General features: G+C 41.7%; 1 protein-coding gene across 1 annotated transcript in view; it reads right to left on the bottom strand.

Moving 5' to 3' along the window:
• Window positions 1-14,979, bottom strand: part of EML6 (EMAP like 6) — a 178,409-nt gene that overhangs the window by 84,885 nt on the left and 78,545 nt on the right. Inside the window, exons 13-18 of the mRNA XM_069768872.1 lie at window positions 14,742-14,860; window positions 12,442-12,628; window positions 9,286-9,391; window positions 6,991-7,084; window positions 5,577-5,677; window positions 555-757 (exon numbers count right to left, since the gene is read on the bottom strand). Coding sequence (XP_069624973.1) covers window positions 555-757; window positions 5,577-5,677; window positions 6,991-7,084; window positions 9,286-9,391; window positions 12,442-12,628; window positions 14,742-14,860 — 810 coding nt within the window. The remainder of the gene's footprint in view (window positions 1-554; window positions 758-5,576; window positions 5,678-6,990; window positions 7,085-9,285; window positions 9,392-12,441; window positions 12,629-14,741; window positions 14,861-14,979) is intronic.

A 14,979-nucleotide genomic window follows, 5' to 3' on the forward strand; every position in this document is an offset into this window, starting at 1 on the left:
GAATACGTGCCAGCTCTTAATGCATAGGAGCCATTAGAATGTCGATAGAGCTGCCGTACCCCATTCACAGCTGATCAATAAATCACTTTGTTGCTCACATTTGGCTCTAATTATGAGTGGACTGTACGAGTAACATGCGCATAAATCATATACCCATAGAAAATCAATAGTCACTTCTTATAATAATTCTTGTGCACTTAAAGAAGACCTGTCACTTTTCTCGGTATAATATTTTGCAACTACTTGTATTCCCCGTGAAAAATGTTTTTTTTTTAATTTTTGAAATATTTGAAATTCTATTTCTTGTCAAAGGGGTGTGTCTCTGTACAACTGGGTAAAGTCAGCCCTGATTGGACAGTGCCAGGGTATGTAGTGACACCCCCCCCCCCCACTAATTAGTAACACCCAGTTGTCACTAATGGCACAATGCAGAGTTATAGAAAGAATTGCCATTTCCCGGCCAATACAAGTGCATAGGCATATAGATATGTAAGAATACATGCCCTCTGCTTACACACACCAAGATGATACTATACGTATAAAGATGTTATCACCTTATCCAATGCGTACATGGCAAATACAGGTCCATCATGGGCTTTAATGGTTTTAAGCAGAAGAATTTCTTTCCAAACATAAATATCTCCGGTCGCTGCTCCAGAAAACACCAAGTCTTCTGCCCGTCCATATGAAACACACATCATCGTCTCTAGTTTTCCAACAGTTCCAAAAGTTCCACGTTTTGAAGTAAATCCACCCCCTGCCAAGAAAAAATGTGAAGGTTTTAACAAAATCTACCGTATTTGTTTTATTTGTATATTAAATGTGTTAGATGATACAATATTGTAGCTATATAAACATATAGACACAAATGTATTTTGAACAACATCAGAATAAGCTTTATTAATTTGTTAAAAACTTATAACCCTTAAAAAGTAGCCAATAGTGCTTATAATGAGCCAAAAGAACACAAAAGTGGCATCACCATAGGGTTGGCAGAACTATCACATCAGTAAGACCGTCAATGCATAGTGCAACATATCCATACATTTATAATAGAGCCAGGGACAGGAAGAGGGCACTGTTTAATACGGAAGACTCTATAGGATCAATCATGCCCAAATCCCATGACCCTGTATCGCTAGTCCACACATAGTACATAGACAATTTGCACAAACAGTAAAGTACGGAATAAGTATAAATATACCTTGCCCAAACCCAGATGATGGTGCCACGGCCCCTACGCGCATTTCGGCAGCGTGCCTTCGTCAGGGGGCACGCTGCCGAAACGCACGTAAGGGCCGTGGCACCATCATGGAGAGATATTCACATGGCCACGCTAGGAAACCACCACAGTTCTTTAAATACCAAATGCTGGCAGATAAAAATTCAATCCTAGGTAAGACCAATAGATATAATTTAACTTATCTCCATGGCAGTGGAGAAATATCCATATGATGAGGCTGGCAGTATATTTCTCCACTGCCATGTTACCATATATCGGTCTCTCCTAATTTTATTATTATTATTATACATTTTTATAGCGCCATTTATTCCATGGCGCTTTACATGTGAATACGAGGCAAATATAGACAAATACATTAAACATGAGCAGATAACAGGCACACGGGTACATAAGGAGGGAGGACCCTGCCCGCGAGGGCTCACAGTCTGCAGGGGATGGGTGATGAAACACTAGGAGAGGGTAGGGCAGGTTGCGCGGCGGTTCAGTAACTTCAGGATCACTGCAGGCTGTAGGCTTGTCGGAAGAGATGAGTCTTCAGGTTCTTTTTGAAGGTTTCTATGGTAGGCGAGAGTCTGATGTGTTGAGGTAGAGAGTTCCAGAGTATGGGGCAAGCACGGGAGAAGTCTTGGATGCGGTTGTGGGAAGAAGAGATGAGAGGGGAGTAGAGAAGGAGGTCTTGAGAGGATCGGAGGTTGCGTGTAGGTAGGTACCGGGAGACCATGTCACAGATGTATGGAGGAGAAAGGTTGTGGATGGCTTTGTATGTCATTGTGAGGGTTTTGAACTGGAGTCTCTGGGCGATAGGAAGCCAGTGAAGGGCTTGACATAGGGGAGAGGCTGGGGAATAGCGGGGAGACAGGTAGATTAGTCGGGCAGCAGAGTGTAGGATGGATTGGAGCGGTGCCAGAGTGCTAGAGGGGAGTCCAGAGAGTAGGAGGTTGCAGTAGTCGAGGCGGGAGATGATAAGGGCATGCACTAGCGTTTTTGCGGTGTCGCGGTCAAGGAAAGCACGGATCCGGGAAATATTTTTGAGTTTGAGACGGCAGGAGGAGGCAAGGGCTTGGATATGTGGCTTGAAAGAGAGGGCAGAGTCGAGGATCACCCGAGGCACCGGGCGTGTGGGACTGGGGAAAGTGAGCAGCCATTGACATTGATGGATAGGTCTGGTGGAGGGGTAGAGTGAGATGGGGGAAAGATGATGAATTCTGTTTTGTCCATGTTCAGTTGTAGAAAGCGAGCAGAAAAGAAGGCTGAAATAGCAGACAGACAGTGCAGGATTTTGGTAAGTAAGGAGGTGAGGTCAGGTCCGGATAGGTAGATCTGCGTGTCATCAGCGTAGAGATGGTACTGCATACCGTGGGATTCTATGAGCTGTCCCAAGCCGAAAGTGTAGATGGAGAGAAGAATGAACCTGAACTCAAGGGGAAACGCGTTGAGAGCTTCTTAGTATTTGTGTTGGTGTATGATGGCCGTTGGTCGCTTGGATGCTACACCAAGGATGGACAGATAAGTTAAATTATATCTATTGGTCTTATCTAGGTTTGAATTTTTATCTGCCAGCATTTGGTATTTAAAGAACTGTGGTGGTTTCCTAGCGTGGCCATGTGAATATCTCTCCATTTAGGAATATTTCCTTCTGTATATGTGAGATCTAGGTATTTGATATATCGGCACATAACATGTGATTTTTTTTGATTATGTATGATTTGGATTGGTCCTACATTATGGTACTCCACAGTGTGATTTTTTCATTAAATCTTGGAAACAGGAATATATGCCATCCATCTATGGGAGGAGCAGCATTGATATTAAGTTATATCTGATCAGTATGTGTTGCTCCACATGGATGTTTATTTCCAAATCAAATCCCTTGTTGATCTGGTGCTAAGTGAGGTACTTTTATATCCTTTCCCTGATGTTAGGGTACTACAGTGTTTGGGGGTATTTATCTTTGCATTAGGTGTGAATGAACTGCATGTGTGGGAACTATCTCCCTTTGCTACATTAATATTTTTTCTATTTTTTTGCACCATTATATATACACACTGGATACAGGCCATCTGGCCCTCTCTTTCTAGCTAAACGTCTGTGTAGGGTCAGACAGGAGTAAAGGGACAGCCGCCGTACGAGCGGGGGTGCCATTTCTCACCATCTTAGGGTGCCAACCTCCGCATCTAGGTAGGATTGCAGGCAGGTGCAAAGATAGGGTTATACGACCACTCCTTCAGGCACTTCGGCCGAGTATTAGTGTTATTTGCTGAGCACCATTATAGTTCTACACAGTGTGATGAAGCAGTATTTATTATATATTTCCCAGGTAGTACCCAGGACCATAGGGTTATGTTTTTTTGAGGCTAAGTGTTGGCAGGGGCTACACTCTGCACGTCTTTATCATAGCAGAAAGTGGTATATTAGGTTGAATAGTACCCTGAGAGTATTCATCTACCGTAATTCCATGGCTGTCCGTCTATCAGTAATAGAGTCTCCCTCGGATGGTAGGTAGCCCTTAGTCTTCTGCACAATTTTTTTGCTTATTACACTTTTTTTCGTGTCTTTGCTGCGCCCACTATGTCACCTTCATGTGGTAGTCTACTAGGTCTTTTATTAGTACACAAACCAAAACAACATATAATAAATGGAGTGCATCCACCAAATACCATATAACCTATAAATATGATGCACGACTCAATATAAATAGAAAATCATAATTTTATTAGAGGAAAATTATAAAATGGATAATGTAGGGGATAACAAACACGGTAGATAAAAACAGGATAACACAGGACATCTGTAAATTGCCACACCATATAAAATAGCAAATATATTCAAAACTATGTAAAAAATTACATTACAAAATTTATGATTGTGTGGATAATACAGCCAATGTACTCTCTCATGTTAAATAACCACATTAAATACTCCCAAACCTATGATAGGGCAATGGCATACAGGGTGAGTAAATTAATATATAATACCATGTAAAGTGCTGTGCATACTAAAATAAGGATATAAATAATATCACCCTTAAATAAATATATTATGTAAACATAAGGGAATACCAACCAGTATGAGAGCCTGTGAGAGCCTGGGCCTGCCCGACGCGCGTTTCCCCTGAGCTTTGATGAGGGCTCTCATACTGGTTGGTATTCCCTTATGTTTACATAATATATTTATTTAAGGGTGATATTATTTATATCCTTATTTTAGTATGCACAGCACTTTACATGGTATTATATATTAATTTACTCACCCTGTATGCCATTGCCCTATCATAGGTTTGGGAGTATTTAATGTGGTTATTTAACATGAGAGAGTACATTGGCTGTATTATCCACACAATAATAAATGTTGTAATGTAATTTTTTACATAGTTTTGAATATATTTGCCATTTTATATGGTGTGGCAATTTACAGATATCCTGTGTTATCCTGTTTTTATCTACCGTGTTTGTTATCCCCTATATTATCCATTTTATAATTTTCCTCTAATAAAATTAAGATTTTCTATAAATATTGAGTCGTGCATCATATTTATAGGTTATATAGGTCTTTTATTAGCTTAATAAAAGGTTATATTTTAGAGAGGGTTTTTTCAGTAGTAAGTAGGTTTTTCTACTTTATGCGTGTAAGACTAAACGTGCCCGCCCTCACTCAATCCACTTGCACTGAGTGAAGCGTGCATGTCTAGTCGGCGTGTTACTGCATGTATGCAAATCACCTACAAACAAAACATTTAGAGAGCATGAGAGCCAATTACCATCTACTGGTGGTGATTTAGCAGCTCTATGGTGATAATGTTTCATGCACTGAATCTAAGACTTATCATATTGATATTTAAAGGGGTTGTCCAGGACTATTTTTCTTCCCTGTGGACCTAAGAACTAACAGGAAGGTACTTGCTAACCACCTTCCTCTTCTGCCCAGTGCAGATCTCTGCCATCACAGAGCAGTCACTGACCGTTCCTGCAGCTTCCGCTGACGTCACATCAACAGAGCAGCGGCTTCTCTTCTGTTCTGCTCTGTTAACGGGGTGAGACTGCCAATCTCATGCTGATTGACAGCCAGCTCCCCTCTGCCTAACTGCAGTAAGCCGGCTGTCAAATCAGCATGACATCGGCAGTCACGACCCATTGACACAGCACCCCAAAAGAAGAAGATCTGCTCTGCTGAAAAGGAGCAGCTGAGTGAACACTCGGAGCCGGCGCTGGATAGAACAGGCTACCTTGTTAGCAACTACCTGCCTGTTAGCTGTTGCCCATAGTAAAACATACTTTAGTCCTGGAGAACCCCTTTAATACTGCTTGTGCCATATTATTACAGTAATGACCATTACCCGTTTGTTGCCAGAACTTGATGTGCTTTATGCCCACGGTGACCATCTTATCAGTATGGTGTGGGTTACATTTCACAACAAAGATTTTATCTTTGTGGCCCCTGCAATGAAAAGAAAATCAGATTAGAATGAAAACAGTGATTCGCTGAATGAAGTCCTACATATCCCATTATCACTGCTAAATAATATTTTGCACATACAGTTGGGTCCAGAAATATTTGGACAGTGACCAAAGCTTCATGATTTCAGCTCTGAAGGCCATTATTTTTTTTTTTCATTTAAAATTAAACAACAGAGATGCAATTCAAGTTTAGACTTTCAGGTTTTATTAAACAAAAAAAATATACTTTGAAACGTTTAGGAATTGCAAACATTTTTCTACAAAGTCTCCTCACTTCCGGTGCTCAAAAGTAATTGGACAAATTAACTTTACCATAAATAAAATGTTCATGTTTAATACTTTCTAGGGAATCCTTTGCAGGCACTGACTGCCTGAAGTCTGGAAGCCATGGATGTCTCTTTGTGATCCTTTTCCGGCCTTTACTGCCGCTGACTTCAGTTGTTGCTCGTTTGTGGGTCTTTCTGCCTTAAGTTTTGTCTTCAGCATGTGAAATGCTGCTTGATGGGGTTGAGATCTGGTGATTGACTTGGCCATTGTAGAATATTCCACTTCTTTGTCTTAAAAAACTCCTGGGTTGCTTTTACAGTATATTTTGAGTCCATTTGTACTGTGAAGTGTCGTCCAATCAACCGTGCTGCATTTGGTTGTGGTGTGGCGTGCATTGATTATGGGTCGTTCCGAGCCTTCTCCAGACTTTCTGCTTCCCATCATTCTGGTACAGGCTGTGTCATCTGTGCATAGATTGCTTTTCCAGAACTGGGGGCTTCTTTAGATTTTTTTTCTCAAAGTCTAATCTTGGCTTTCTATTGGTAAGGCTAATTAATGTTTTGCAGCTTGTGGTGAACCTTCTGTATTTGCTCTCATGACGTCTTCTCTTTATGGTAGCCTTAGATACTCAAACACCTACTTCCTGGAGAGTGTTTTTCACTTGGGTGGATGTTGAGGCTTTTTTTTCACCATCAAAAGGATTCTGCGATCATCCACCACTGTGGTCTTCCGTTGACGTCCCTCCTTTTTTGAGTTGCCAAGCTCACCAGTCCACTCTTTTTTCGCAGAATGTACACAACTGGTGATTTGGCCACTCCTAACATTTCAGATCTCTGTCTCTGATGGATTTCTTCTTTTTTTCATCCTAATGTAGGTCAGTTTCTCTTCTATTAAGAGGTCCAAATATTTCTGGACCTAAATGTAAACCCTACTTTAGAACAAACTTCATGTGAGTACGCCACAACAACAGAAAAGTAGTAATACAGCATAAAACAAAATGGCAGGTGTCAGTAGAGTCTAACGTACCGCGTTGTTGCAATTTTCTCTCCTTTTTTCCAATCCCAGAACACGATTGTGTGGTTATCATCCAAGCCAATAGACACCAAACATTTGCCATCAGCTGTAAAACAAGAAGCCACTACTGAGTACTGAAAATATGAGTACATGCCACCTAGGACAACCGCCCTCTGTAAAACTCGGCTGTCAGAAATGTCCAGAGAGAAACTGAACATCCCGGTCTGATGAATAGTCTACAAGAAGGAAATGTCAGGGGAAGATAACGAGCACTCCTAACATTTGTATCATCCAAGAAACTTATCTAAAAGGATTGTGTTCACCAATGAGTTAACTATATACATGCGTGATGAGATCGTATGATGAGATGGGCACATAACTATGGACCTGTGCATTGCATAAAGAGTCGGCACAGATAAGCTCCCACTTCACTAGATTTAGCTCCTAAATGAACCATTGACTCATCCCATGCAGCTGGAAGCCGTCATATACACCAGGACTGTATAATTCACTTAATTATAGCATTTGTCTGCCTCTAAGATTAGAGAAATCATTGCACATGACAGAAATCGCTGATGTGTAATGTCCCACCATAAAGACCTATAGGTGTTAATGCTGCATTTAGCCATCTGGGCCGCCCCAACCACAGACATATATTACTCTACATGATATAATGCTATGGATACACAGTGAATTTCTGCAGCCTGGCAGTGCCCCATGGTAGCAACACACTTTGCTGTCGTACTGCCACGAACTGGGCGGTGCTGCCGCTGCAAACCCATGATGGGCAGCTGAAAACATCGTTATGGGCTATAACCGTATATGCTGATGACTGCAGCACTAACAGTAAAGTCGTTCTCAGATTTTATGGCTAGTCCAGTAATAGACGAAAGCCTGAAAACTATGACAGTGTCTAATATAAGCATTAGTTTTAGTAAACCTCCTATTAGGGTGTCCTACATTGGGTGTTCCTCATCGCTAGACCCTGATAGTCATTATTAATATGGGCAGGGAATACATTGTTCACCTCTTGCATCCTCTGCAATCATATCTAACCAAAAAGAAGTGAAAATGCCGGCGTGTGGCTGCCTCTTTGGAGTTATTGACATAATTCTTACCTATTCAGAAGAAAGGATATACGCACATATGACATAGGAGCCACCCACCAACCATAATCCAGCCCTATGGTTATATAAAGTGCTGCATGTTCCCAATATACGTCAAGTATTGTGACACCGGGTAATTCATGAATTCAGGTTTTTCATTTATTCCCATTGTCACAGATGTATAAAATCCAGCCCCGGGCCATAACTGCAGAGTCAAGTCCTGCTCTGGCATTAATCATCAGTACCGCAGCAAACATAAGGGCTGATGATATCTTTGTAAGAGGCTTAAAGGGAAACTGTCAATAAGCTTGACCCCCCTAAAACCATTTATATGTGCTTGCATAACTTAAACCCATTGGTACCTTCATATTGTTATTTCATTGTCTGAACCTTGACTAATCTTTGTTTTTGTGGTAAGCAAATGAGTTCAGTGCAGTTAGCGGGAGAGTGCACTTACCGAAACTCTGCCCCCTCGGTTATGGTCCGGACATTCATGCCGCTTCCCTGTCTGATCGATAGCTGACTTTGCCTTTGATGTCAGGCGCTGTGCAGCTCAGCGATGTCTTTACTTCTGTGTCCACAGGTTTAAGCATTCTGTTGCGAGTGTGTAGTAGAACAATGAAGTCTGTGCCATCAGAAGGTCAAGTTACTGAGCAGAAGCAAGGAGACCACTGATCTGCACAGTTTCCTGGCTGGTACATCATGTCAGAGGCAAAGTCAACTATGAATCGACAAACAGGGAGGCAGCAAGAATGTTAACAACCAAGGGGCAGAGTTTTAGGTAAGTGCATCTCCCGCCCACTGCACTTAGCAATTCATTTGCATTCTGCAAAACCCGGGGATTTATCTGGATTCCGCCAATGGAAAGACGACATAAAGGTACTCACAGGTTCAACTTTCACTGGGCTACATACGCATATAAATAGTAGGGAATTACACTTACTGACTGAGTCCTTTAATCTGGACCCTCAGTTGAAGATGCCAATAGACTTAACAGGAAAAATAATTCTGGCTTCAGAGCAATTTCTTGCGTCAAATCTAAAGATACCACAAAAGAACTCAACACACCCCATTATAAGTCAGTTGTTTTTTTTCCGGTGCCAAAGACTTCTCAGGGTCATTGTGGTTATCATGTTACGGAAAAAAAGAAGTGAACAAGTTCTAGAACTAGTAAAAGATGTCAAAATAAATTGCTCAGTACCTGAAAAATCCAGTGCACAGACCCCTCTTTGGTGTTGTCCTTTCAACAGTGATAAACACTTCAATGTTTGCGTATCCCATAAATGAATTGCGGCATCCCGTCCAATCTAAATCGTAATTAAATATGATCAATATAATAGTTCGCAAAAATCATCTACAGTGTATTCCCACCCTGCTTTCTGAACTGTAGAGAAAATAAAAAAATGTGACTTTTGTGCATCCTGAATAATAGGGCCGGACTAGGGCCAAAAATGCAGAATACTGTAACAGCAGAGATTCATATAGTGTCAGCTCTATACGGAGCTGGATCCCGAAGAGAGCAGATGTAGATGAGTATATTAATACACTCACACTACATTACATGCATTTAAAGACATATTTACTAAAAAATAAAGATGGGAATGCTTATTTAATTTAATATGCATGCATTAAAGGGACTCTGTCAGCACCCAATGTGTCACTGGTTTACCGCGACAGAGAGGAGCCAGAAGACCGCAGCGTCTAATTTCTCCTATTCCTGCGCTGGTTAGAAGCACTTCACCTTCATATTAAATGGTGGTACATTTCTTTTGGAGATGGACTGTGCAGTGGTTAATCTGCTGCATTGAGAGCTCCTGGAACATTAAGGCTCTGAGCTGTGCACTATTAGACACTCACATCTCCTATATAATCTGGGTCCTGGCTAGCACTCATTGTCAGATAGCTTATGGTGCATGGATGGAGGTTGCTGATGGTTATCATTGGAGAAAGCGTTTGGTGGATTTATCTGTGACTGTTGCTTGGTTTTGAGTGTGTGATAGTTGCCTTTCTTTTCCTACTTTGGTTTAACCCCATCCTCCAGTCCCCAATGCATTCCTCTGTGATATGTGTAAGTATATTTGTATGTTTAGCATTTTTTGTTACCCCTGTTCGTATTACCTTGTCAGGTTGGTGTACTATGGTATACTACTGCTCCCCTGTTCCCTGGGTGGAGGAAGGATACAGACTGAAGGCAGATTCAGGGACTAAGTCAAGGTACGTGGCCCCGGCGTCTTCACCATGAGAAGCAATCCGAGCTAATGCGCCCCTAGCATTAGGGACAAGGAAAGAGGTCCCAGGACACCCGACAACAGAGTCGTGACATAATGACTGTTGAAACCAAGTAGAGGCGCTCAGTGTACTATGGCGGGGCCAAATATGTAAGTGCACCTTCCAACCTACTTGGACCTTCTCTTGCTCTATAAAGCCAGAGCTGTCAATTAAAGAAAGGGGAGGGTAGACAGATGGAAAACAAGCAAGTGGTAAGGTGTATATAAACAATTAGCCCTGCCATATAGCACCGAGTGCCAGTAATTGTTATGAACAGTCATCCTGTGCTGACAGAGTCCCTTTAATTAATAATTCATTTGTTCTATAGCAGACTCCCAAATCTGATGACAGATGTGAGATGATTTAAGCAATGAAATAGTAAGTAGACATTTTTATTATGTTAGGAAATATTTTTCAAAACACCATATACAGAACATCTATTTTGTTTCCTTGCCTTTGAGCGTATTAGTGAAATGCTTTGAGTGAAGATGAAAGAAAAAATTGTAAATCCATTTTTCTGTTTGTTTTCCACATTTTACAAAGGGCACGTGGTGTAGTGCAGAGGATTCCACACGTCAGGGCGACTCTGCTCTCACATTCACTGTTTTACAGTACAGGTACATTACTGGTTAACAGTGCCGAAGACTCAAGACTCAAGTCAAGGATGTGTACCTTTTCAGTATTTATCTACTTGTGAGAGATTTTTCATCTTTCATCGTGTATTTCTGTTTTACTGATACACCTAGGACAGGTGTCCCTATATTCATAGTCCATACACAATGGATTATTGACATTTTGGTAACCCAAATCTATCCCGGACCAGTAGTCTGGCATCAGTCATGTACTCAGTGAATGCTCTAAGTTTACACATGCATGACATGTCAGATATTGGTGACGAAGTCCATGGTAACGGTAACATTTCTGACCATTCAATTAAAGTCACGTAGAATAAAACAGGGTAGTCTACAAAAAAACAGAACTCAGTGGACCCAGGTTTTATTAAATATGATGCATTGCTCAGGGTCCAAATGGTCATCCATGATCCTACTCCGTATCCAATCACAATACACCACATGCTCATGGCAGTTTTCCTCCTTTAAAGGGGTTGTCCTAGAAAACGGTGTGCTGGTGAGGACTGACAGTGGGAGCCCGAACTGCACGCTCTCGAATGCTACTAGAAGAGACAGCTTTGCCTATGCAGCACCGGAGAAGACGGCCTGATCCTTCATACAGCAAACAGCTTACAAGCACAAGCCCGTTGTCTAGGAATCCAGCCACCTCTGATAGTCTGCAGTGGTGGCCGGTAAACTAGCCAATGAGCTGTAAACCATAAAATTAATAATTCCACCGTTCTTGAGAACAGAGAAGAATTTTAATAAGATGTAAATCGCAAAGTTGATTCTTTTTACAAGTTCTTTGCAATTTTAACCATTTACGAAAATGAGAGTACCCCAGTAACACATGTGATGCAGGTGAAGCCACATCAGTTTGTGTGCACACATTGTTCAGCTTACGTGCACCTGCTGGAGTAAATTTTTGTATTGATTTCCTCAGACTTCTTTGCATAAGGCCAGACAGAGCAGCCAGCTCACACCCGTGGTGCAGCTACAACACGCCAGCAAACTGCAGCGGCAATTAAGCTCAGCATTTAGGTGACTGTTTAGTAAGCAATTACGGAATTTTGAAGGAGAACAGCTGTTTTTTCCCAGCAAAACTGTGCGGCAATTACAATTCGCGGCAAGGATTTGTGAGAGAGACAGCTGTTCTTCAAATTCACGTGACTGCCTACTAAACAATCACCAAACCACAGAGGGTAATTGCCGCTGTGCTGAGCAGTCGCGTCGTGGGAATACAACAGGCACAATCTGCTTGCTACGCCAGGCCTTCCCATTAGTGTGCACAACATTTCACCAGTTCCCCTAAGAGACCATCCATGAGCACAACAGTATTATTGCACAGGAGAAAGACACGAGCTTACATATAGTTACACCAATTTAAACATCTACAGAGAAATGTATGCTACTGATGAACTTTACGGACGAAAGAAAGATAAATACAGTTATAAAAAGTGTGAAAGCCTTTATGTTACCTGGCCAGTGGCTACGTAATCTTTCACCGGATGTATGGCCAGGCTGAGGATATCATCATCGTGACCCAAGTACAGTCTTTGGGAATGCTGCAGCCTGTTATACACCACGGCCACTGCTGCCACATGGTACACCACCTCGCCAGTCTGTGTGTAGAACAGGTTGTTCCTACAGTCATAGCCTCTGTAGCTGGAGCAAGAAAAAAAAACTACCTTCATATACAATATATTATGTTATTAAAAAAATCTGAAAGGAAGAAGTAAATTATAGTATTTAATCTTTGTTCTCATTCTGAAACTTAGGAGCAAAAGCCCAAAACATAAAATAACAGATTATTAAACTTTGTTTTGAATTTTGAATGTTAAAGTTGGAAGGGACCTCCAGGGTCATCATGTCCAACCCTCTGCTCAATGCCAGATTCACTAAACCATCTCGGATAGATATCTGTCCAGCCTCTGTTTGAAGACTTCCATGGAAGGAGAACCCACCACCTCTGGTGGCAGCCTGTTCTACTCATTGATCACCCTCACTGACAAAGTTTTTTCTAATATCTAATCTGTATCTTCTCCCATTCAGTTTCATCCCATTGTGTCTTGTGTTTCCATGTGTAAATGCGAATAATGATGATCCCTCTACACTGTGACATCCCCTCAGATATTTGCAGACAGCTATTAAGTCTCCTCTTAGCCTTGCTACTACATATTTTGACACATAGGCCCCGATTCATCAAAGTAATTTCACCAGAATTTTGTAAATTGCTTTGTAAAGTCACAAAGTTTTGGCGCACATCACACTAGCATGACTTTTGCCGTTTTAACGCCAGTTTCTCTCATCTACAACAAAATGGGCAAAGGGGTACGGTACGTGACACCACAGCTCGTCCAATTCACGAAAAGCTGTGGCGGAAACTTATGCCACAAATCTTACTAAAGTCATGTACTGGGGTAAGATTTGTGGAGTGACGCCTACCACTAGTCAGATGTACCTGATTCCTGAAGAGGCGTGCACCTCTTCCTAAATAAGGAATGTCTGACTCCCCCATGCCCCCTCATCAAGAAAATTGCCAATCTTCATGAATCGGTACCATGATCAATACAAACCTAAATTCATCTGTCGGGCTGTGATACGTAATTCATTAATCCAGTGACTGACTGCTCTGGAGTACAATGGAGGATTGCTTTATTTGTACTTTATTGGTTACATAGATTAATAGAGCCTAAAGCAAGTACCCCTCTAGTCAAAGTGTAGTCCAAGACTCTCCAAAACGATGACGAGTTTAAGTTTTGAGAAAACTATCTCAGCTACCTAGTGCTGTTAGTTTCTATTGGTAACTGATGCCACCACCTTGATTCATGTTCTTCATTTGTGGCTGTAGCATCTGGATGTAATACTACTTCACATGGTTCAACCACATCATTGATGGGAATTTGTTATTAGAAAATGACCTATTGCTTAAATCAGGTTTAAATTTATTTATTTTTTTTACATTATTGGCCATTTTTTTTAAAATCGCAATCCTTATTAAAGGGAACCTGTCACCTAAATTTGGCGGGCCCTTTTTTCGGTCCAATGGGCGGTGTTTTCGGTTCTTTTATTCACCCCTTCCTTTTCCGCTGGCCGCAATATTGTCTTGAAGTTGATTCGCTTTCCTCCGTAGAACACGCATGCGCAAAGCAATCTTGCCTTGCGCACGCACAGTATGCTTTGCCCAACTGCGGGCAAAGCCGAAAAGCATTAGTGCGCATGTGCCGGCGCACTATGTCCCGGAACACAGCAAAATACTTCCGGGACATAGTGCGCCGGCGCATGCACACTAATGCTTTTCGGCTTTGCCCGCAGTTGGGCAAAGCATATTGCGCATGCGCAAGGCAAGATTGCTTTGCGCATGCGTGTTCTACGGCGGAAAGTGAATTAACTTCAAGACAATATTGCGGCCAGTGGGAAAGGAAGGGGTGAATAAAAGACCCGAAAACACCGCCCATCGGACTGAAAAAAGGGCCCGCCAAATTCAGGTGACAGGTTCTCTTTAAGAATCGAAAAATTGGAATTCTTGCAAATTTCACACTCGCCACTGGGGATTTTTTAAATTCTAATTTCCCACTGTTTCAGGAAATTAACATGTACATTAGGCAAAGTGAACAGACTCTGACCATTCCAAGAGCCTTTTCATTGTACAGTCAGGAACATGGCACCAGAACCAGCCGCAACCCCAAACCGTCAGCAATAGTGGCTCAATCACAGTGCCAACCATATTACCAATAACAATAACGTGATATTACATAACGACAACTCGCAGACGTACCCGTGTACAAATTTCAGCTTCAAACTTTCTTCTGGGGCTTTTTCTCTTTTAAGTGAAGGCAATGAATTTTGCTTTTCTTTATTTTGCTGCTTGAGCTGAGGTAGATCTTCTTTGTAAACCTGAAGGGGAGAGAGTAATCCTCCTAACACATCAAATGCGTCTTACTCATCTGGCTTACGACCGGCGTCACCAGTAAATTATTTGACTCCTTCAGAGCGTTTCTGCATCTCAATAATAT

Source organism: Ranitomeya imitator, chromosome 5, assembly GCF_032444005.1.
Source record: "Ranitomeya imitator isolate aRanImi1 chromosome 5, aRanImi1.pri, whole genome shotgun sequence".
Taxonomy (NCBI): domain Eukaryota; kingdom Metazoa; phylum Chordata; class Amphibia; order Anura; family Dendrobatidae; genus Ranitomeya; species Ranitomeya imitator.